This window comes from Sciurus vulgaris (assembly GCF_902686455.1).
Source record: "Sciurus vulgaris genome assembly, chromosome: 1".
NCBI classification, from domain to species: Eukaryota; Metazoa; Chordata; class Mammalia; order Rodentia; family Sciuridae; genus Sciurus; species Sciurus vulgaris.
The window spans coordinates 6,999,742-7,023,346 of NC_136461.1; the positions used below are offsets into that span (position 1 = coordinate 6,999,742).

The 23,605-nt window shown below is 37.0% G+C and overlaps 1 protein-coding gene across 11 annotated transcripts in view; it reads left to right on the top strand.

Annotated features, from left to right (window-relative positions):
* The window catches only part of KIF1B (kinesin family member 1B), a 147,364-nt gene that overhangs the window by 31,256 nt on the left and 92,503 nt on the right, over positions 1–23,605 (top strand). For all 11 annotated transcript variants that reach the window (XM_079142610.1, XM_079142611.1, XM_079142617.1 and 8 more), the window contains exons 3-9: positions 10,738–10,814; positions 11,315–11,494; positions 13,388–13,453; positions 16,636–16,814; positions 17,393–17,504; positions 21,055–21,132; positions 21,984–22,049. In XM_079142610.1, the coding sequence (XP_078998736.1) occupies positions 10,738–10,814; positions 11,315–11,494; positions 13,388–13,453; positions 16,636–16,814; positions 17,393–17,504; positions 21,055–21,132; positions 21,984–22,049 (758 nt within the window). The remainder of the gene's footprint in view (positions 1–10,737; positions 10,815–11,314; positions 11,495–13,387; positions 13,454–16,635; positions 16,815–17,392; positions 17,505–21,054; positions 21,133–21,983; positions 22,050–23,605) is intronic.

Consider the following 23,605-nt stretch of genomic DNA (forward strand, 5'->3'; position numbering starts at 1 on the left):
GGATCAAATGAAATAATATGGTATTTGAAAAATTAAATTTTTTTTCTGGTTAATTTTAGTGCCTAAATTACTTGAAGTGGGGAATATAAGAGCAAAAAATTATTGAAACGATCACAGAGTTGGAGCGGGCTTTTTCTTTTGTGTATTTGGAATTGCTTTTTGTTACATTATATAATTTAAACTTCCTCAACTACTTAAATTGTTTTCACATCAAATCATCTAAGAGAGACAACAGGACAAAAAGTTTTTTTTTCGACTGAGCTATCTCCCCAGCCCTTTTTTTTCTTTTAATAATAGGAAATCTAGTCTTCTTTCTTTGATGCTTTGCATCTTACTCTCTAGTCTTTTGAGGTTGCCTTGATGAATATTCAAATTGAAAAACTTCTATGTGTGCTTTTGGTTTCTCATGTCCAGAGGTTGGTTCGTCCCTTCCCTTCCCTCCTTCCTTCTATCCTTCTTTGCAACTCTTAAGAGATATTTTGGAGTTCTTTTTAAAAGCTCATGCCAGTAACGTGGTGCTGATTGCTTTTGGTAATTGCCCAGTGAAATGTGAAACTTTGTAATGGGAGTGGACAGTCTGGAAAGCCAGTTAACTTTAAAGGAACCACTACTTCTAGTCCTGTTAGGCACAGTGGTCATTCATAGATTTAATTTTTGCTCTGTCATCAAGGAATGGGTATTATAATAGGCTAAGACTGTTTTTAATTGTATTGTCTAGGGGGGCGAAGCTGTGTACATATAAGTGTTAGGAATAAGAAATATGAAATTAGATTTTCAAATGTCTGTGGGAAATTAGGTTTTTGCTGCTCAGCATACAGGCTGCAAGGCCACCAATCTTTTTAGCCTTGTCTTAGATATGCATAATAATCGAAATAGTGTGATGACTGTTAGGAAAGCACTGAGACTGGGCTTCCAGATCAGGGAGGGGAAAGGTAGGAAATGTGTGAGAAACCCTTTGTTTTGGAGAACAGGGAACTGAAGGGCCAGAATTAGCAGAAGCTGCACTGTGAGGAAATGATTTCACTACATATATTGTTTCCCCAGACATTGTTCTGGTCTGATACCGGAGTTCCTTTCATTGTGAATAAACTTGAGGAGGCAAAATGGGTGAAAGGAAAAACAAAAACCTTTATTTTTTAAATTGTCTTTTGTTGAGGAAAAATACCATGTTTAGTAATTAACAACAACAAACACTTAAGCTGTGACAGGCACACTTAGGCACCATCACAATAATGGTACTCTAATTTTCCTCATTTCACAGAAGGTGGCACTGAGGCCTGGAGGTGTTGGCCCACTTGCCTGGCCTCTCATGAATCTGGGAATTGGGAGAACCGGAAAATGAACTTAGCTGCCTCTCCTCACCCTTGTCCTCTGTGCCCTGTGTGTCACCTCTTAAGATAGTTGTTCCATTATTCTGTTCAGCAATAGTGAATACTGAATGTCTAATTTGAATTTTACTGTTAGGTTAAGATTTATCTTGGTGTCTCTTCTTGACGGAGGAAAGTCATGTAAAAAAGGAGGGGAGGGTTATAATTACCAGTTTAGAAATCTTTGGGTCCCTTGGATTCAGTGAGCTTTAGGCCTTCCAAATCATGTCTCTTTGAAATCATTGTTTGTTTGGGAAGAGCAGAACTGTTAACTGAGAGTTTAAAAAGTATTGTAACTAGCTTATTTTATATCACAGTGATCACATAATGACACTGAGGAGTTGCAGGTTTTTTTTTTCCTTATTGCATATTAATTTATTTGGTACTGGGGATTGAACCTAGGGGTACTTAACCACTGAGCTACATCCCAAGGCGCCGCCCCCCCCATTTAAATTTTTTTTATTTTCAGACTTTAAAAAATAATTTTTTTTTTTTAAGTTGTAGATGGACCACAGTGCCTTTATTTTATTTATTTATTTTCATGTGGTACTGAGGATCCAACCCAGTGCCTCTCGTGTGCTAGGCAAGGGTTTTTACCACTAAGCTATATACAACCCCAGCTCCTTGAAAGAGTTTTGCCAAGTTGCTTAGGACCTTGCTAAGTTGCTGAGGCTGGCTTTGAACTTGTGATCCTCCTGCCTCAGCCTTCCAAGTTGCTGGGATTTCGGGTGTGGGCCACTGCACCTGACTGTATATTTATTTTCTAGAGCTCTAGGATTGAGATTATGATGAACACATACAGTACATTTATGCCTGTTTTGTAAGATCAGAAATCTAAATTTGTTATTTTAAACTGTTAAGGAGCTTTATGATAAGTTTTTTGCTCAAATTTGCTTTATGACAATATGCTTTATACCATTTTACTATTATTTTCAGAAATATATTACTGTGAGGCCATCTATAGGTTTTGATATTATGGTTTTGAAATATAATTGGAGCACACAGTGTTTTTGTATTGTGTGCCATTTTTCTTAATTTTTGGTATTGGAGGATTTTGGAAGAGGAAGGTTGTACTGAAGATAACACTGGAATTTTTAACAAGCCACAGATATGCTTTGTGAGAAAAGTTAATATAAAGTTAGTGTTGCCACACTGATACTTTAATTATAGCCACAGATAAAAATCTAGTAGTTTGCCAGCAACAGTATAATTACTACATTAGAGACTTTGAAATATTAGATAAACACATTTATCCTGGAGAATAAAAAGGCTTTTAAGTACAAATGTTGTTTTGACTGCCATATTTTCTAGGACTCAGTGATGAAAACATCATTTCTGCATAAAAATGCCAAGGTAACAAAATTGGAAAAAAGGAGAAAAGGGGGTAAAACTGAGGGATTTAACAGACTCTATAAGACTAATAATTTTGACTTGGAGAGGCTCCAAGAAAGAGAACATGGTAGCTGTGGTTTATAAGTAACATTTTTTGATCATTGTTTTGAAGATGTTTCTCATGGATAAGGATCAAGTCAAGTCTCTGGAGTGTCTGTGGCTCTCCTGAGGTAACCAATGTTAGATATAGCATGAGGATTATAGTTTTGAGGACTGGGAAGGTGTGAGGGTTGTATGGAGAGGATGAATGAGGGGTCATCCCCTTTGCACTTGGCGGGGGGAATTCAGATCTTACATGTTGTGGCTGCCTTTCAGTTTAATGAAGGGAGGACTCAGGAAAACAGCTTTGAAACCAGACAAGATTTGGATGGTTATTGGAGCCAAGACCCAAAGGAGCAGGTTAGCAGAGCAAGGAATTGGAAAATCATGAGGCAGTCTGAACAAAGGCTCAGTCCTTAGGGAGTCCTGAAGACGGTTTTAGTAATGATCACTAAATAATGATCATTGTAATAATTGTAGAGAATATAGCTTGCCTGCCTCCTGAACCACTTCATATCCTGACTGCTATGCCCCATGCCCTCCTGATTGCCCTCCTTCTAGGCTACTCTTAGTTCTTCCTCACCCAAACAAGCCTTTGTTCTTATTTTTCTCTCTCCAGAGAAGACAGACCCCGTAGGTGATTTCACCCAGTCCCATTGGAACAGTGACTCCCAGATGAATTTCTCCTGCCTGGACCTTTCTGTAAGGACACTAGAGTTGTCCACCCAGGTGCCAGCTTAACTTTATTTGAAAGTCTTTTAGTTGCACAGATCAAAAATAGTCATTCTTGCCTTTTCCCTTTTTCTCACAGATTCCATGCAGCTTATCAGTAAGTCCTGTTGTTTTTGCCTTCATGATATATCCTGAATCCAATCACTTTTCATCATTTTTACTCTAGCCCAAATCAGTACTACAACAGCTTCCTGTCTGCTTTCTGCCCATGTCTCCATATAGTAGCCAGACATGTTTTAGAGGTATAAATTAGATCATGCTGCCCCTCTGCTTAAAATTCTTCATTGGTTTCTTCTTATTTTTAGAGTAAAACTAAAAATTCTCACCTGGGCCACAAGATCTCACTAGATTTGGCCCCTGAATTGCCAGAGTTCACATCTCTCATCATTTACAGTATGGTTGTATTCATTAGTTTTCTGTTACTGTGACAGAAGTCCAGATAAAATCAACTGAAAGGGAAGAAAGATTTATTTTGGCTCATGGGTTTCAGTCCGTGGTTGCTTTGCCCCATAGCTTTAGGCCTGTGGTAAGGCAGAACATCATGGTGGACAGGTGTGATGGAACAAAGCTGTTTACCTCATGGCAACCAGGAAGCAGAGGGTGGGGAAAGGGGCTGGGGACAAGATATAGTCCCCAATGGCATGCCCCCAAGACCTACTTCCTTCAAATAAGTCCCACCTCCTATGTTTTTTACCACCTCCCAATAGCCCAGTCAGCTATGAATTCATCAGTGAACTAATCCATTGATGAGGTTAGAGCCATCGTGATGCAATCACTTCCTCAAAGCCTTGCCTCTGAAAGCTACTGCGTGGGGACCAAGCCTTTGGCAGGACATTCCAGATCCAAACCGTAACAGTGGTCTTGCTATTTCTTAAATTTCAATTAGGTCCCTGCTCAAATGTTACCTCTTCAGAGGTGGCAGCCTGCCTACTCTGATTTCAAGTAACCTCCTCTACCACTTCCACTGGCATTTTTTATTTTCTGACCCTGCTTTATTTTTCTTTCTAACATTATACTATGTCTAATAGTTAATTACCTTCTTCACTAGAACATAAGCTCCATGAAGGGTAGGGATTTGTTTTCACTAGTTATCTTCAGGTCTGAGGCATTGTAGACACTCAGGAATTTGTTCAATGACATAATGATTTGAACATTTGCCTTGTGCTAGGCCTTGAGCTAAACTTGACATGGATTAGTCATTTATTCTCATAACAATTCTATAAAGTTAGGCACTATTATTATTATATCCATTTTACATATAAGAAAATTGAAACTTACAGAGTAATTATGTACCCAAGTTATAGATGGACCTAGGATCGCATTTGATATTTAGGGCAGAGTCAAATTAAAGCCTCCGTAGTATTCTATTTCTTCCATTGGCAAAATCCTTAAAAATGTCTTCCAGTAATATTTTTTAGGTCAACTCACCTTTTTTTTTTTTTTTCTTCCGGTGCTGGGGATTTGAACCCAGGGCCTTGTGCTTATGAGGCAAGCACTCTACCAACTGAGCTATATCCCCAGCCCCTCAACTCACCTTTTGATGATCGAATATTAGCTCGTATTGTAAGAAAAAGCTCAGTCATGGATCACGAGGTAGTGTTTTTTTTTTTATGTAGGAATACTTACTCTTCTCTCACTTGCTTCTATGAATGCCATATACTGGGACTCATGGATTTCTCATGCTAGATGCAGCTCTCATGGGACTTAATTGTATTATACAAAAGGCAAGCAAAAATTTCTAAACCCTCTGCAGCAGGTGGTGTGTTCTGTGTACACACCTTCTTCCACAGAGAAGTTAGGAGGCATTATAATCATCCAGGCTAGAGAGTTGGTGGTTTGGATCAGGGTTGTAGTGATGATGGTGGGGAGAAATGTGGCTTCCTGGAGATACTTGAATATAAAACTGCCAGGTTAGATCAGAGTTGCAGGGTAAGAGAAGACAGTTCAAATGACTTCAGGATCATCAGTGAAAAATTGGATGTTTGATGTGAGGGGGCAGTGTCCAGGTCCGCAGTCCACTGTGTGTCCAGAGAAACCTGGATCAGAGAGCGACCTTAGGTGCAGAAGTTTTAAAGGGGGCTCTTGAAAAGTGGCACAAGAAATGAAGTAATACAAACTCTACAGTGCTTAAAACAGAGTTCTGTTCTGACTCTGGTCCTCAAAAATATGACTGGAGTCCATTCCTTGGGCAGATGTTGATTTGCCCTCAACAAAGACAGCATGCTGATGACACTTGATTCTGGGAGTAGGTGCTACATTTGTAACAGCTTTTACATTGGGGAAAATTTGGCTTATATGTTGAATGCTTTCATTAATTACTATTATCTCAGTTTAATGTGCATGCTTTCAGAGAAACAAATTAGAACCCTACACCCTGTATTTTAGCTCAGTTTTCCTTGCAATGAGAACTACTGCGTTATTACCCAGTCTTTCAATAATTCAGTTTTCTCTCTCAAAGTGGATAAAATCTACTGGTGTTTTATGCATATATTGCAGGTGTACACTATCTTGGTTCTTTCTGTTCTCCTAAAAATTGGTATAGAATTCAGTCAAATTAAAATAGTAACTGACATGGAGGACATTTGTGTTAGTGCCTCTTTGGTGTAGGGCAGTATGGAGAATCCATAAGATGTGGTCCATATACTTGTGGAATTTTTGGTTTTTTTTTTTTTTTTTTTTTTTTTTTTGCCTTTCTAGGGATTGAACCCAGGGCCTTGTGCTTGCGAGGCAAGCACTCTACCACTTGTGGAATTTATGATGTGGTAGGATGTCCAGGTGTTTGATGCCACAGCTAAGAAAGGACCTGAATGATGTGCTTTGGCTCTTTTTATTTTTTAACCAGGAAGAAGTAAAATTGTTTCATGCTGTCACTTACTTTATTAATTAATCTTGGACTTTTCTTGCTTTGATTAAAAGACCATGGAATATTATTATCATACCCAGTAAATATAGAGAGAATTTAAAACAAGAAAGCTGTTTTTGTTTTAAAATTAACGTTTGTGCTGACTTGAGAGGCTGAGGCAGGAGGATTGAGAGTTCAAAGCCAGCCTCAGCAAAAGTGAGGAGCTAAATAAAATACAAAGTAGGGCTGGGGATGTGACTCAGTGGTTAAGTGCCCCTGAGTTCAATCCCTGGTACAAAAAAACCCCACAATATTTGTGTAGTATGTTACTTATTTAATTATTATTATTATTTTTTTTTGGAGAGGGGAGTATTAGGGATTAAACCAAGGGATACTTTACCACTGAGTTGTATTACCATCTCTTTTTATATTTTATTTTGATATAGAGTCTTGCTAAGTTGCTGAGGCTAGCCTCAAACCTGTGATCGTTCCTCAACCTCCTGAATCACTGGGATTTCAGGTGTGTGCCTCCATACCTGGCTTAACTTACTCTGTGAACTCTAGGTAGTACCTTAATTTTAAAGAGGTAATGGGGTAATACCCAGAGTCACACAAAAAATCTAAATATATTTCTTAATAATTTTAGAATATTAAATTATATACTAATATGTAAGTCCTTTATTCCAAATCCAGTATTCTAGTACAGGACAGAGTAATATTGCCCCCGCCCCCCCACCTTCTTTTGGTACTAGGGATTGACTCCAATGGCACTTAACTACTGAACCAAAAATCCCCAGCCCTTTTTATATTTTATTTTGAGACAGGATCTAAGTTAGCTTAGTGCCTCACTAAGTTGCTGAGGCTGGCTTCAAACCTATGCTCCTTCTGCCTTAGCCTCCTGAGCTGCTCCCCCTCCCTTTTAATTGTCAGAAACTTCCTGTTTCTTTATAGGGTTAGAGGTAGGGAGGTAGATCTCAACCATTTTTAATTCAGAAAGAAAATTCCTGCTGGGTATGGTGGCATATGCCTGCTACTTTAGAACCAGAGGCAGGAGGATCACAAGTTTCCAACTAGCCTGGGCAACTTTCCAAGACCCTATATCAAAATAAAAATTAAAAAGGACTAGGGATGTAACTCAAAGGTAAAAGGTTCATGGGTTCAATCTTCAGTACTAGGAAAAAAAAAAAAAAGAAAATAACAAGAAATATCGTTTGACATATTTAAAAACACTAAGTCATTGTCTATGGAAGTAACAGTGGCCTTTATGGATTTTATAGATGATTTGATTAGTCTAAATACTGTCATTGACATTTTATCCCTATAAAAATCTTTTACATTTACAAGTCCTATGGTTTAAAAATTTTTTTATTAGGAAATATATATTCAAGATAATAAGATGTTTATGTAATTATGAAGAATAAAATAACTCTGTAGATACTCTGTAGATGTAGACATCACCAGTGCCTTCTGAAGCTCCTGGTAACTTCCCTCCAAAAGAGGTAACAGTGATATTGAATTTTTACATTGTACTAAAGTGTCTTATATCTCTCATTTGGGAATTGAATTCTTTTAAATATTGTAGGTAAATTTAATCTTGTTTGTTAAATATAAAGAGTCTTTTTTTCCTGCATTTCTGGGGATTTCTTTGCATTTCCAGGTCCTTGCACATGCCATGAAAACACTCTACCACTGAGCTACATTCCCAGTCCTATAAAGAGCTTTTTAAAAAAAATTGTATATGTTAAAAGGTGTCCATTGTTGATAGAGGTAGTTCTTTAAGAAGTAAAGATAGAGGCAGTTCTTTAAGAAGTACGTAGATTTTTTTTAAAAGAATTTTTTAGATGGACACAATACCTTTATTTTTATGTGGGGCTGAGGATCAAACCCAGTGCCTCACACCTGCTAGGCAAACACTCTGCCACTGAGCCATAACCCCAGCCCATAGTAGATTGGTTTTGAAGATATAAGTTAGGAAAATGTAATGGTGTTAGAATTTTTACAGATCTGGGAGAAGAGAATGCTCAGAAGGAAGAGAGGATTGTGTGTGCCTTGAATAAGTTCGCTCATTGGTGTAGTTTTCTTTTTCTTTCCTAGAAAAAAAACAACTATGGAATAGGATCCGAGAATTGGTCCTTTCTCAGAAGTTGGCAGCTAAAAGGATTTATGAAATATGACTTAAAAGTTTTATAATAGAAAAATTTGCAGAGATTGGAAATATTTTGTTTTGTTTTTAAGTGGCGAAGGTACTTCAGAGGGAGTGCCCTGTGCGTCTCATCAGTTTTTTTTTTTTTTTTTTTTTTTTTTTTGCACATGGGATTGAACCCAAGACTGCTTAACCACTAAGCCACATCTCCAGCCTTTTAAAAATTTAAAAAAAAAAAAAAAAAATTTGAGACAGGGTCTTGCTATGTTGCTAAGGCTGGCTTTGAACTTGTGATCCTCCTGCCTCAACCTCCTGTGCTGCTGGGATTATAGTCGTGTGCCACTGTGCTGACTTTATCAGACTTCTTATTGCCAACTCCCTGAAATCCAGAATCTGGATCATGCAGTGGGATGCTAACTTCCATTTTGTTGGTAGAGTTTGTGTGTTGTATAATCCTTGTAATTCCCAATTTTTTAAATGGATAGGGAGTTTTAAATAATAGTGGTGGTTTAATTTTGAGGTGGTATAATTATGCATATGCATAAAGATGCCTTACTGTCCTTTGCCATGGCAGTCACTCACAGGCATAGAGAATTGGCATTTAAATGATGGCATTGGCTAAAAATATGAGCTTTGGAGCCTCTCCAGGTTCAGATTGTAGATCTGCTTCTAGCTAGCTCTGTAGCCTTGGGTATGTTATTTAACCTCTACGTCATACAAATGGTTTCACCTATACCATGAGAATGAGAAAACATTTGCCTCTTGAGTGGTTGGGAGAATTAAAAAGATAATTAAACAGAAAGTACTTCTGCCTCTGAGTAACTGCTCTTTATATGTTGGCAGTTTTTTAAATCTTGTATATACTACCTTTTGATTAGAAGTATACTTCCCTGCCGGGCCCAGTGGCACATGCCTGCAATCCCAGGAGCTCTGGAGGCTGAGGCAGGAGGATTGCCAGTTCAAACTCAGCCTCAGCAAAAGTGAGGTGCTAAGCAACTCAGTGAGACCCCCCATCTCTAAATAAAATACAGAATAGGGCTGGGGACGTGGCTCAGTGGTTGAGTGCCTCTGAGTTCAATCCCTTGTTAGTGCCCCCCCCAAAAAAAAAAAAAAAAAAAGAGGTACACTTCCTTGCTTAGATTACCATTTGTGTGTAGGGAGATGTTCTTTCTAGAACTGTGTTCCCTTGTCACATGATTATGTACAGAGTGGGCCTTATTAATACTCTGTCAGCATTTGAGGTTGGAACATAAGTGTGTGGCTGTACCCAGTGGAATCCAGGGAGAGAGAACTGAGCACCATAGCAACTGTTGCTATTTGTGTCCTGGGCAGCAGCTGCCTGAGACAGATTTATTTTTTAATCCTGATCTCACTGATAGAGTTGGATATGGCCCCGTCTTAGAGAAGCAGATTTGTTAAGCTGTCCAGTCTTTTCAGATTTCATGACCACATGTTACAAAGATTCTGTTCCATGTGAAATATGAGGAGCTAGAAGCTTCGTGTGTATGAAAAAGGAAGATATTAAGCTTTACTATTCAGTCAGCCCCTGAAGTATAGGATGGATTAAACATAAGAAATCACTTTTAATATGATCAATGACTTCAAACAGTAATTTAACATTCAATAGATTATGTAGTAGTCTGTGGTTCTACTGTATAAACACATACATGCACATACATATATATGTAATAACTTACATGTTCATTATTGTCAACTATGGATTTCAGAAATAAGATTATTTCTGCAACGAATACTTCATTTTCAAATGCTTTTCTGAAGTGGATAGTAAGATCTTTAAAAAGAGTTGGTCACAAATTATGGTTGGATTAATATAGTACTTTTATAATTATTTATTTCTGGTTTGTTGACATATTTCAAACGAGGTACCTTAAACTAGTAACATAGTTCCTTTCTCTAAGGAGGATAAACATTCAATCACAGAATATTTTCTGAGAACCCATTGTATATTAGCCTCTTTTCTGAATATTGGTAACACCCACTATTGTTGGTCTGATTTTTTGCAAGTTCCATATGTAAATTATGTCTTTAAAATGTTTTGATTTTGATTTTTATGTATGTACAAAGACTTTTATGTTTTGATTGCCGTATTGAGATTCATTGCTGTGAATATACTGATTTAGATGTTTTGAACATATAATGTAATATGTTGAATTAATGAACTTGTAATTGAGGAACTTAATGGAAACAATTTCATCCTCTAGGTATTATTAACCCAAAGAACCCAAAGGAAGCACCAAAGTCCTTCAGCTTCGACTACTCCTATTGGTCTCACACCTCGGTGAGTGTCCTTTCTCCTCTTTACTTTCCTGTTAGTCTTTTCCCTGCTGGAACTGGTCTAATTCTTGTTTTGTAAGTGTGGTCAAGCATGACTTCATTTTTGGGGGGAAGGGGTGACCGGGGATTGACCTCAGAGGCACTTGATCACTGAGCCACATCCTCAGACCTATTTTTTTGTATTTATTAGAGACAGGGTCTCACTGAGTTGCTTAGCACCTCGCTAAGTTATTGAGACTGGGTTTGAACTGGCAATCTTCCTGCCTCAGCTTCCCGAGCCGCTGAGATTACAGGCGTGTGCCACTGCTACGACTTTATTTATTTATTTATTTTTTGATATAGTGAATATTATCTAAAGAATAAAACATTTTTTCTTAATAAAGTATTTTGTTTAATGGAAAGTTTATGTACAACATCCATAAGCAATTATTCATTATGGAAGCAATCAAATAAATATAGAATGTGAATAAAATGCCATTTATTTTTCCCCCTTAATCTTTACAGCCTGAAGATCCGTGTTTTGCGTCTCAAAATCGTGTGTACAATGACATTGGAAAGGAAATGCTCTTACATGCCTTTGAGGGCTATAATGTCTGTATTTTTGCCTATGGGCAGACTGGTGCTGGGAAATCCTACACAATGATGGGTAAACAAGAAGAAAGCCAGGCTGGCATCATTCCACAGGTAAAAAAATAAAACAGCAAAAAAACTTAAATTGCTTTAACAGGATTTTTATTTTGCAAACATTTATTCAAGGACTATGATATGCAAGGTACAAAGGTGAGCAACCTGTTCGTTTCCCTCAAAGAAGCGTACGGTTGAGTGGAAAAGATTGACATGTACCTTTAAAGGTTTGAAAGTTAATGTTTTATAATGATTTGTTCTATCTTCAATGCCTCATTATTTTATCCTTTGAAAAGTGTTATAGCTTCTTAAAGTTGTCTTCTGAGTGTTGGGGACACCCAGTGAATGTTGTTGATTTCATCGTTTCAAATTCCATGTATAGGTCACTTTTAAAGAATGTGATTTTTTTATTTTTATTTTTTAGGAGATTGGGTTCACTATGTTGCTCAGGCGTGCAACAGTGTCCCCAGACCATTTTTGTTTCTTGATGACCGTATTCAGAGATGTTTTATTAATTTAAAACTATTACTTTAAACTTTGAACAGTCTGAGATTGATTTTTTTTCTTTAAAGAATAATAATTGTTATTTCTTTTGATCTTCTGTTGTTTGGGAAAGGAGAAGGTATTTAGAAGGAACTTCCTTTTTAAATAACAAAGCTGTAGTTTCCTTTTATTAATCTATTTGGAGTTAACTTTAAAGTGTTCTTTTGCTAATGATGTCTAATGCCACCATATCTGTATCTGAGAATAAGATACTTAAGAGCTCCTTTTTCTATTGTATTTGTGGAGTGTATTTTAAATTCAGCCATATCATTGAAATGTTTAATAATTAATAAAGATTAGGAATTTTTCAGAAAAAATTGGAACCTACTAGGAAACACTTTTTTCTATTAAAATATGTTTGTATTAAGACTTGTGGGGCTGGGGAGATAGCTCATTTGGTAGAGTGCTTGCCTTGTAAGTACAAGGCCCTGGGTTTGATCCCCAGCACCCAAAAAAAAAGACTTATATTTCGGAATTGTCCTTCTTTGTAGTCCCAGCCCTCAAAAAGCTTATTTTTAAAACAATATACTCACTGTTTCAAAACTACTTTTGCAGTAAATTTCACATTCCATTTAGACTTCTAGAGAATCATGAATATATATTTCATTTTTCAAAGTGCACATTGCTTTAATGTATGATTGTCATTGGATATATGATTACCTTAAAGTAGAATAAAGGAAAATTCAGTAGGATGTTTGTTATTTTTATTAAGATAATCAACATATTTTAAAGAAGAAATATGAGGGATAGGATGAAGTTTATAATTTCCTAAATCTAGAAACATCTAATGTTTCCTTTCAAGAGATGTCACTTTGCAATAGAGTAGCATCTCATATAAGGGTGGGAGTCTTGATGTAGTAGTAAAGGAAAAGTTTTATGGAGGAAGAATTATTCTTAAAAACGCCTTATTTGTCTCTTCAAAATAGTATAAATTCTTTATGTGTGTCTATAAGTTTATAATTATATAGTCACTGATAATGTGACATTGATAGGGCATCAGTAATGTATCAGTGCAAATATTGTCATTGTAGGTTCATCGTTACAGTAATATTGACAGTACAGTCACAGTTCTCAAGCAAAGTATACATAATCAGATTCACACACGTTTAGTATGCTGATGATGCAAGTTCTGTATGAAGCTGGCTTTCCCCTCCTCCCCCAAATGTGACTTTTTTCCTCAGGAAACAATAGTAAGGCTCTGTTGTTTAGGGGAGAATAAAGATTATATGAGAAGAGTGTATTCAAAGTTTTAAAAAATTTCATTTGAAATATTAATCCTAACTTGAGGTTTATGATGTATATTTGGAGAGAGAAAGAGAAAGGGGGTCTTGCTAATTCATCTAGCATTTGTGAATAACTGTACTTCTCTGGTTTGGACAATTCATTTTTTCTCTCATTGTGCTTCCTTAGTTGTGTGAAGAACTCTTTGAGAAGATCAATGACAATTGCAATGAAGAGATGTCTTATTCTGTAGAGGTGAGTATAGCTGTGGTTGAAACCAAGGGCCTCAGTATTTCTGTTCCTCCAACGTTAAATTTATTTGTTCATTCATTCATTCACTCACTCACTCACTCACTCACTGGTACTGAGTATTACTAAACTCAGGAGCACTTTACCACTGAGCTACATCCCTAGCCATTTTTTATTTTACTTTATGAGATAGGCTTTCTCTAGGTTACCCAGCCTGGCCTGTAACTTGTGTTCTTCCAGTCTCAGCCTCTCAACTAGCTGGGATTATAATTGTGACAACCACATCGGTCATATTATTATCTGATTTGTGTATGTGTTTTCTGAAGCTGCTGTTACACACACACACACACACACACACACACACACTTTTTGGTATTCATTTTCATAGTAATTGAAAGTGTTTTATTAAAGTGAGCCTGTTAGGAGAAATTAAGCTGCCTTTTAAGTAAACTATTTAATAACATCAATTTAGTATGTACTGTGATTTTCTATTTCTCTTTGTGGTGCTGAGGATTCAGTTCATGGCCCCACACATGCTAGGCAAGTGCTCTACAACCAAGCCACATCCTGTCCTGTGTTGTGATTTTTCTGTAGGACTTAATTCCTTATTATTTCACTTAGTTGCTTTGGATTTTTCTTTAACCTATAAGGTATTGCATGAATTTCTACATTTTAAAGAATTATGCCTTGTGACTGTCATACACAAAAAGGGGAATGTGCTTTAGGAATACTTTGTGTTGAAATGATTTTCTCAGTAGTGTAGCTCATCCCATAATCATTCTTTTTTGAACCAGTTGATAGAATGTTGAAGGTTATAGGTAATAAAAGAAAGTGCCATTTCCTTTCATATTAGATTTCACCGACTTATTTTGAAGTATGGCATAGATCCTTGGTGGATGGTTCCTTCCCACATTTCCTAACCTCCTTTCCCACTTCTCTGTTCTCTTCTTCAGCTGTATTGGTGTTTTACTTTTTCTAGAACACACCAGGAACCGACCTTCCTCACGGTCTTTGTATTTACTCTTCCTTCTGCTGGAAAGCTTCTTTCCCTGGGTTTCTCCCCACCACCCCTTTTTAATAACTTAAAAAATATATATATTTTTTACAGTGCAGGGACCAAACCCAGGGCCTCACACATGGTAGGCAAGCTCTCTGCTACTGAGCTATGCCCTCTGCCCTTCCCCTAGATGTTTTTTTGACTAAGTTTTCCTCTTCCTTCAAGTCCTTGATCAAGTCTTACCCTCTTGGCAAGACTTAACCTGACCACTGTGTTTAGTCCTGTAACTCTACCCCAGCAGTCCTTATCCTGCTGGTCCTGTTCTGTTTTTCTTTTTCCTGTACTATTCATCATGTTCTAACATACTTCATAGATTTCCTACTTTTTGCATTTGCGGTTCATCAGTCACCATTGCTGGAATTATAAAGGTCACTAGGGCAGCATCTGTGTTATTTATTGGTGTCTATCAGAAGCCTAGAATTATGACTGGAAGATGGTTGTGTGTGGTGAATTGAATTTGCCAAATGGGGTCTGTAATTATTGGTTCATAAGTAAAAGACATAGTAATGACTTTGGATGGATTCACATAGTAGAGAATAAGCAACGATGTACACTAACCTTTGCTTAAGTTATTTGGGTTCACTTAGTCTCACATTTGACTGAAAAAGGAGCAGTTTTTTGATAGATACATGTTATCTTCTGGGGGTTCAGGATTGTGTGAATTTAAGTAGCAAGCATGATTAAAATGTCATTTCTAAAAAAAAAAAAAAAATGTCATTTCTAGGATGAACTGCTATCAAACAATATTTGTTGTCCTATTGTTTTACTCTCATAATAGATCAGTTACTTTTAAGATTCTTTAATTTTTGACTGACTTTAAAAAATCAGTATAAAAATACAGATCAGAAACTGAATAAAGGAAAAAGGCAGTAGAAATGGAGGTAAGGTTCCACTTCAGATACTTGGGAAATGTATCTGGAAATTTATAAAGTTGAAAATGCAGGAGTTTATATTGTATTTCTGACTAGCCCAGTGACACAGAAGGATCTCATTCCCAGAAGCATCATGAAGTGGCCTACTGGCGAATGTATCCCAGATCAGAGACTTATGTGCTTAGAAGGCTGATTTTATAGAAATTGGAATCAAAACCATCCTTGAGTGAAGCTCATTTGGCTGATGTTATGAAACCCAATATGTTGGCTTTTACTTTTCCATGAGGAATAACTAAGACCCAGACCAGAACACTCACTTTGAAAGACCTAGTATATTATTTTTCTGTGGACAGACCTCTTGTGGAATGCTGGTGGTAGTTTGGTAAGCATGGAATTGAAGGGGAGTTGATTAGATAAATTGTGTAATTGCCTCAGGTTAAGAAATGACAGCCTATTGCTTTCATCATCGTGGTTGGCATGGCCCCGCTGATGAGACAAGAGTTTTTGAAATATCTATTGTCTGAGGCTTCCTCTTCTTTTTTTTTTTTTTAAATTTTTAAATTTTTAAATTTTTTTAGTTGCTGACGGATCTTTACTTTACTTGTTTATATGTGGTACTGAGAATTGAAGTCAGTACCTCACAAATGTTAGGCAAGTGCTCTACTGCCGAGCCATAACCCCAGCCCTGGCTTCCTCTTCTTCACAGGTCTTAATTAGGCCCACTATGGCTGATCAGCCAGCCCATGGTCCTTTTGGTATATGTGTTGTCCATAGTTCATAACAATGTGATCAGTCTTACATTTGGAGTGGCTGGTCTCTCTTGTCCTCCCTGCTCTGGAATATTGATATTGTTCCTTGGTTTTAACTGTGATAGAATTCTTTTTTCCCAGCGGTAGGAGTGACCTCATTTTAAAATTTCCATTACCGACAGTAATGTTTACATTTAAAAATGGTAACTGATAAATTGCTTCTAACATATCTTTCCTGCCTAAGACAAGTAGAAGCCACTATGTGCCAGAGATAAAACCTATTTATGTTCTTCTCCTTCCATGAAAAGTCAGAAGCCAGGTTCTAACCTACACAGTGTGATATCTGTGCATACTCCTAATAAAATAAAAGGGCCTAGAACTATGACATTTCACTTTGTAAAGGTTGATTTCTTAACTGTAGAGCTTTTTAAAATCTTCTTTAAAAATCTTTTTGCTGTCTATGATTTCTTTTTCCAGGTCCTTTAATTTACTTTAATAATGTGTTCCTAGGTGAGCTACATGGAAATTTACTGTGAGAGAGTACGAGATTTGCTGAATCCAAAAAACAAGGGTAATTTGCGTGTGCGTGAACACCCACTTCTTGGACCCTATGTGGAGGATCTATCAAAACTGGCGGTCACTTCCTACACAGACATTGCCGACCTCATGGATGCTGGGAACAAAGCCAGGTATAGTAGGAAACAGATTAATGACTGAGATCTTTGGCACATTGGGGGGCTTTTTGTTCCCATTTATCACCATCCCATGTTGATACCAATAAAAGTTGCTTCAGTTATGGTGGCCTCTGATCCTTTGGCTATGCTGGAGAGTTGGGGGCTTCAGCATATCAGGTATCTTTCTTCTCATCAAAACAATGCACTACTGAAACAACTTTGGTTAAGTTTTACTCTTAGGTTTTTTTCAAGCCATGGTAAAGTGTTAGTCATCATGTCTGTATGAAGCTGTGGTGGTAGTATTTGATTCTGGAGTAAATGAGCACCTAATAAAGAATAAAAATTTAATGCTCCGGTGGTTTCTAAAAGGACAGCTGGAGTATGAAAAATGATTCTGATGGTGTGCCTTTGGAGTTGGAGGCTATCTTGATGGGCTCACAAATAAGACAGTATTAAGAGCAATTGTGTAAGTGACAATCTAGCAGTCTGTGAGTTAGTTTAAGGCCATAACTTGTGATTGTTATGCTTATAATGTGAGCCTGCTCCACATGTAAGAATTCCATTGTCACATGGTCACCATTGTATTTATTTAGGACAGTGGCAGCTACCAACATGAATGAAACAAGTAGCCGTTCCCACGCTGTGTTCACCATTGTTTTCACCCAGAAGAAACATGACACTGAGACCAACCTTTCCACTGAGAAGGTAGGAAAAATCAGTCTCTAGGTTTGAGTTGCAAAAGTGGGAGTTTTGAGAAGTCCTTTTACTATCCTTTGCACTTTTTGGAACGGGAGGTAGATTGCTCTTTTACTTAATGTAGGGTACTTTATAACTTCTACTTAACATTTTATTCAATCTTTATACCAGTTTTCAGCATGGGTTCTTAAATGAAATCACAGGATAGAAAATAGAGTTAAGAAAAAACAGTCTAAGACGTTCTCATAAACTCTAATAAACTGCATGATAGTTAGACAGTTCTGTGGGGAGAAAATCCTTTTCTTCCTGACTGAACCATGATAATATTAATAATGCTACCACGTAATGTTACTGTGGGATTAAATGCTTAAGCAAATTATTAGGCAGGCAGAGTATGTTTTATTCTTGGAAAGTAAAAATAACTCCATGAGAACTCTGGTTTTCTTCAAATACCCTTTGTTAATTTCTCATTTTGTATAGTGTTTAAATATTGTAGACCAGGTGCAGTGGTACATACTTGTAATCCCAGAAACTCTGGAGACTGAGGCAGGAAAATTGCAAGTTAGAGTTCAGCTTCAGCACTGTAGTGAGGCCCTACAGTTTATGGGAGACCCTGTCTCAAAATAAAAAATAAAAGGGGCTGGGAATGTAGTTCAGTAGTAAAACACTGCTGAGTTCTGTCCCCAATACCAAAAACAAAATTTATAGATTTTAAAATCGGACTTCTTGCTTTGAATCCTGACTGCTACTTTTCAACTGTATTAACTTGGGCAAGTTACCTAACCTCTTTGTGCCTCAGTTTCCCTATCTGTAAAACCCTCCTAGAGTTGTTAAAAGGATCAAGTATTTATATAGGTTAAGTGCATGTAATAGTGTCTAGTACAGAGTAAGTGTTAATTTTACAGTTCTTAGGATGAACCCAGAGATGCTTCACCACTGAGCTGTATTAGTCAGGCCCCACCACTCTCCCCCAACTTTTTCTTTTTAATTTTTATTTTGAGACAGATCTCGCTAAGTTGCTGAGTCTAGCCTTGAACTTGCAATTCTCCTGCCTCAGCCTCCCAAGTAAATGTTAATTTTATTGCAATTACTGTTAATAATAAAAAAAAAAGTTACATTCTGTTTTGTCTATATTTCTAAGTGGCATGCAATCTTAAATCTGAATTTAGATTTATTGTATTAGCAGTTACATAGTATCCTTTGTTATATAAAATAAGTACATTGTGATACCATTCTCACTAAAAACTAGAATCGTCTTTTCCTTGGTGACATTTTATATGCTTTCAGCTAAAAATTATTTTTAAAAATATATACTAGTTATAGGTAATCAAATAACTTTCTTTGCCAGAGGTAATAATGTTGATGCTATTTGGTGGTTAGTGTTTTTCTGAATGGCACCAAGGGACATTCTATATGAAAACATGTTTGCACTTTCCCATGATGTTAAATTTGCAAAATGATGTTAATCCTATAACTGAAGTGTCCCCCCACCCCCTTTGGTGCTGGGGATCCAGTCTAATGCCCTGAGCATGTTTGGTAAGTACGCTACCACTGAATTATATTCGCAGCCCAATATCTTTCTTGATAATCCATTTTGGATACTTCTGTCTGGAGTTTCTTGTAATTTAATTTTTTAAAACACTTCACAGAGACATACAATAAACTGTACATATTTAAAGTATAAAATTTGATCACTTTTGAAATAGGTTTATAATATGCACCCAGTTCCACAGTCCAGATTAAGAAGAGAATTTCTGTTACCTAAAAAAGTTGCTTCAAGCCTCTTTGTAATATATCTCTATGCCTGTACCTCTGCTACCCCGTTGCAGGCAATTCCTGATCTACTGGTCGTTTTTTTTGTTTGTTTCTTTGTTTTTTTTGGTGGATTGGGATTTGGGATTGAACCTCGGGGTGCTCTATCATTGAACTATATTCCCAGCTACCCTCTCCCCTTTTATTTTGAGACAGGGTCTTTCTAAGTTACCTGAACTAGCCTTGAACTTGAGACTTTCATGTCTCAGCCTCCCGAGTTTCTGAGATCACAGGCCTATGCCAAAGGCATTGGGCTTCTGACTTGCTTTTGCCTCTGTAGATTGTGTTTCCTAGAGTTTTATATACATAGAATCATATAGCATGCACTATTGTTTTTTTCTGGACTTGTTTGACTTAATGTAATGATTTTGTGATTTATCTGTGTTATTGTGTTTATCAGTAGTTCCTTTTCATTCTGATGAGCATTACATTGTATAGATATATCATAGTTTGTGTATTAAGTCACCTATTGAGTCTTACAGTAGATGTGTATTTAGTCCTTTTTTAATATATTTTTTAGATGTTGATGGGCCTTTACTTTATTCATTTATTTATATGTGGTGCTGAGAATCGAAATCAGTACCTCACATATGCTAGGCAAATTCTTTACCACTGAGCCACAACCCCAACCCATATTTAGTTTCTTAAGATACTGCCAAAGTGCTTTTCAAAGTGACCGTAATATTTTACATTCCCACCAGCAGTATATGAGAGTTCTGGTTGCTTGTAGCTTCTTTTTAACATACCACTTAGTAGGCTAATGAGTTTTATGTATTCTTATGACATACTGTAGTAAAATATCATGTTTATCTTGAGGTTATGAACTAGTTCATTTTTTGTTAATATAACTAAATACCTGAGGCCTTAATAAAGAAAAGAGGTTGCTGGGCATGGTGGTGCACACCTATAATCCTGGCTACTCATGAGGCTAAGGCAGGTAGATTGCAAGCTTGAGTCCAGTCTTGGCAATGTAGCAAGCCCCTGTATCAAAATAAAAAATAAAAAGGGCTGGGGTTGTAGCTTGGTGGTAAAGTGCCCTTGGGTTCATTACCCAGTACTAGTGGCAGGAAAAGAAAAGGGGCTTATTATGCTCATAGTTCTGGAGGTTCAGGGCCATGGCATCCACATCAAATTTGACTCTGGTGAGGACCTCATGACAGATGGCATCACAATGGTGGGAGCAGGTATAAAAAGGAGAGATCACATCATCCAGGAAGCCAAAGAAACTGGGGAGTGGCTAGCCTTGTCCTTTTATAACAACCCCTTTTGAGAACTAACTCCGGGATCCCACGAGAACTTCCCTAATCCTTTCAGAGAGCAGCATCTCCATTGACCTAAGGACTTTCCATATGTCCCACTTCTCAAAGGTCCCACATTCTTAATATTGCCACATGGGGGATCAAGCTTTCAACATATGAACCCTTGGGAGACAGATTACATCCAAATCACAGCCAGTTACTATTTTAGAACCAAGACAGTTGCTATGAATTTTATACTTTGTGTGTGTGTGCACAGTGTGCGTACAGGCTGAGCACGCAGTCAGATGCTTAGTCACGCCCCCAGCTTTATACATGCTCTTTAAACTGATTCTGATAGATGTTGTCTTTGTCTTGAACCATAGTTAAGGGCACTAATAGTTTTAGTCTTCTTTGTACCTTAATCTTTAAAAGTATTTCCTGTCTTTAAATGTTTTCTGCTTGTATCTTGCTTATATTTGAATTGTCCCCGTGTTACTGTTCTTTACTAGGTTAGTAAAATCAGCTTGGTGGATCTAGCAGGAAGTGAACGAGCTGATTCAACTGGTGCCAAAGGAACTCGATTAAAGGTATTTATTTTACTAAATAAGTGGCCTAGTCAATCAATGTTCTGTAACATAGGTCAGCAAACTATGACCAGTGGGCCAAATCTAGCTCACCACTGTTTCATGAATAAAATTGTATTGAAATATAACTGTATCCATTAGTTGATATATTGTCTATGGATGCTTTTGCAGTAGAGGTAGAGTTGGCAACAGATCCACATGACCCACAAACTGATTTTTATTTGACCCTTTATAGAAAATTTTGACCAACTGCTGATCTGTAACTTTAAAGAACAGTTAAGTTGGATATCAAAATAGTTAGGGAGAGCTGAATTGCATTTTGGGAAACAGGCAGAATTTGACTAGGTAGAAGTAGGACTGGGAATAGGACATACAAGATCCAGGTGTGAGAACAAAAGATTGTTTAACAAGATCAGAAATTTTACATTGGTGATTTGTGGAAAGAAGGCTACATCTGTGACGTTTTGGAGTACAAATATCTAGAAAATAGTGGGGGAGTGAGGGAAGAAAAGATAGTGGACTGAGACAGGCATCGTTACCCTATGTACATGTATGATTACACAAATAGTGTGAATCTACATCGTGTGCAATCATAGAAATGAAAAGTTTTACCCCATTTAATGAATCAAAAAGCAGTCTGTAAAAAATAAAAAAATATATAGAAAATACTTGGAACTATGAGGTAGGCATGTGGTCTCAGCGTGGTATCAAGTGTGAGGAATAAAGGAAGTTTTAGAACTAACTGACATAAACAAATATGCTAGCATATGGCAAGCTTATCTTCTCTGTATGAATGATGTGGCAGTAGTAGAAACTCTTCATCCTAATTCTTTTATGTTTGATGTTTATTTTAGGAAGGAGCAAATATTAATAAATCTCTTACAACTTTGGGCAAAGTCATTTCAGCCTTGGCAGAAGTGGTAAGTTTATACTTCATTTTTTATTAAGGAGAAATTGCTCAGCAGATAGATTTGATATTACTTTTTGCTTGTTTATAAAGATTACTGTGTTTTGACCCTATTATGTAGTCTTGTCTTTCTCCTTTTAGAGCTTTTCAGGTAAGATAGTATGACAGTGAATCTGTGCTGAACATAGAATGAAAGCACATGTAGACGTGTAAAGGCTAGAGCAAAGACCTACTAAAGTTTGACTAAATTTTTGAGCTTTTATTTCATATCTCACATAAAACAAAGGTATTTATTGTGTATTTTCTTTTTCTAGGTAGAATATGCCAATCATTTTGAGCAGTTTGAGTATTTTCAGCAGTTTGGTTTTGGTGGATGCTATTGATTTGGGGGCCAAAAATATTGTTTTAAAATACAGCCATGTGGGGGCTGGGGATGTAGCTCAGTGTTAGAGTGGTAGAGCTTGGCATGTGTGAAGCCCTGGGTTTGCTCCCCAGCACTACAAAAGTAAAAAATAAAAATAAAATGCAGTCATACATCACTTAACAAGGAGTGTATTCATCATTAGGCATTTTTGACATTTGTGGGTGTGTTGTAGAGTATGTTCACACAAACCTGGATGGTGTACAGCTATACAGCTTGGCTATGATAGGGCCTATTGCTCCCAGGACTGTGATGAACAGAACAACACGAGATTAACTGAAACACAGGAGAAAATGGTGCAGTCAGTGGACAAGGTAAACACAAAATGCACGAGACTGCTACTGGCAAATGGCATGTTATTTTACAGCAAACTCTTTTTAGGAAGTAGAGTATGCTCTAAAATAATGGGAAAAAAGTAAAGTATGGTAAATATACAAACCAATCACAAAGACACTTACATCATGAACTTAATTATATGTGCTTTGTTTTTATACAATTGACAGTGTAATAGGTTCATTTCTATCAGTGTTACTACAAACAGGTGAGCAGTAGTTGTGTTACCACCTAAGGACAGCTACAATAGGAATTTTTACCACCATTGTAGTTTTATGGGAACACCATTGTATATGAAGTCTATATATGGACTAAAATGCCATTATGCAGCACACGACTATAATTTCCCTCCCTCCCTTTCTTCCTCCCTTCCTTCCTTTTTTTCTTCCTTCCTTCCTCTTTCTTTCTTTTCCCCTAATACTGGAGATTGAACCCAGGTTACTTTACCACCAAGTTATATCCCCAGTTTTCTCCCTCCCTCCCTCCCTATTTATTTATTTACTTGGAAACAGGGTCTTACTAAGTTGCTTAGGGTCTCACTGAGTTTATGAGGCCTGCCTTGAACTTGAAATACTTCTGCTTCAGCCTCCCAGGTCACTGGGATTATAGGCGTGTGCCATCACACATGGCCATGACTGTAAATTCATTCTTTCCTATTCTTTAATGGTGGAACACTAAAGCTAACACAATTTTTATGTAATAGTCATCATTATTTAGGTTAGGAGCCAGAGAAGTATTGGTCATTGTATGCTCTGATATACACTAATAATCTCATTTAAATTGCTTAAGAAGATTTAAATGTTTTCTTATCTGTG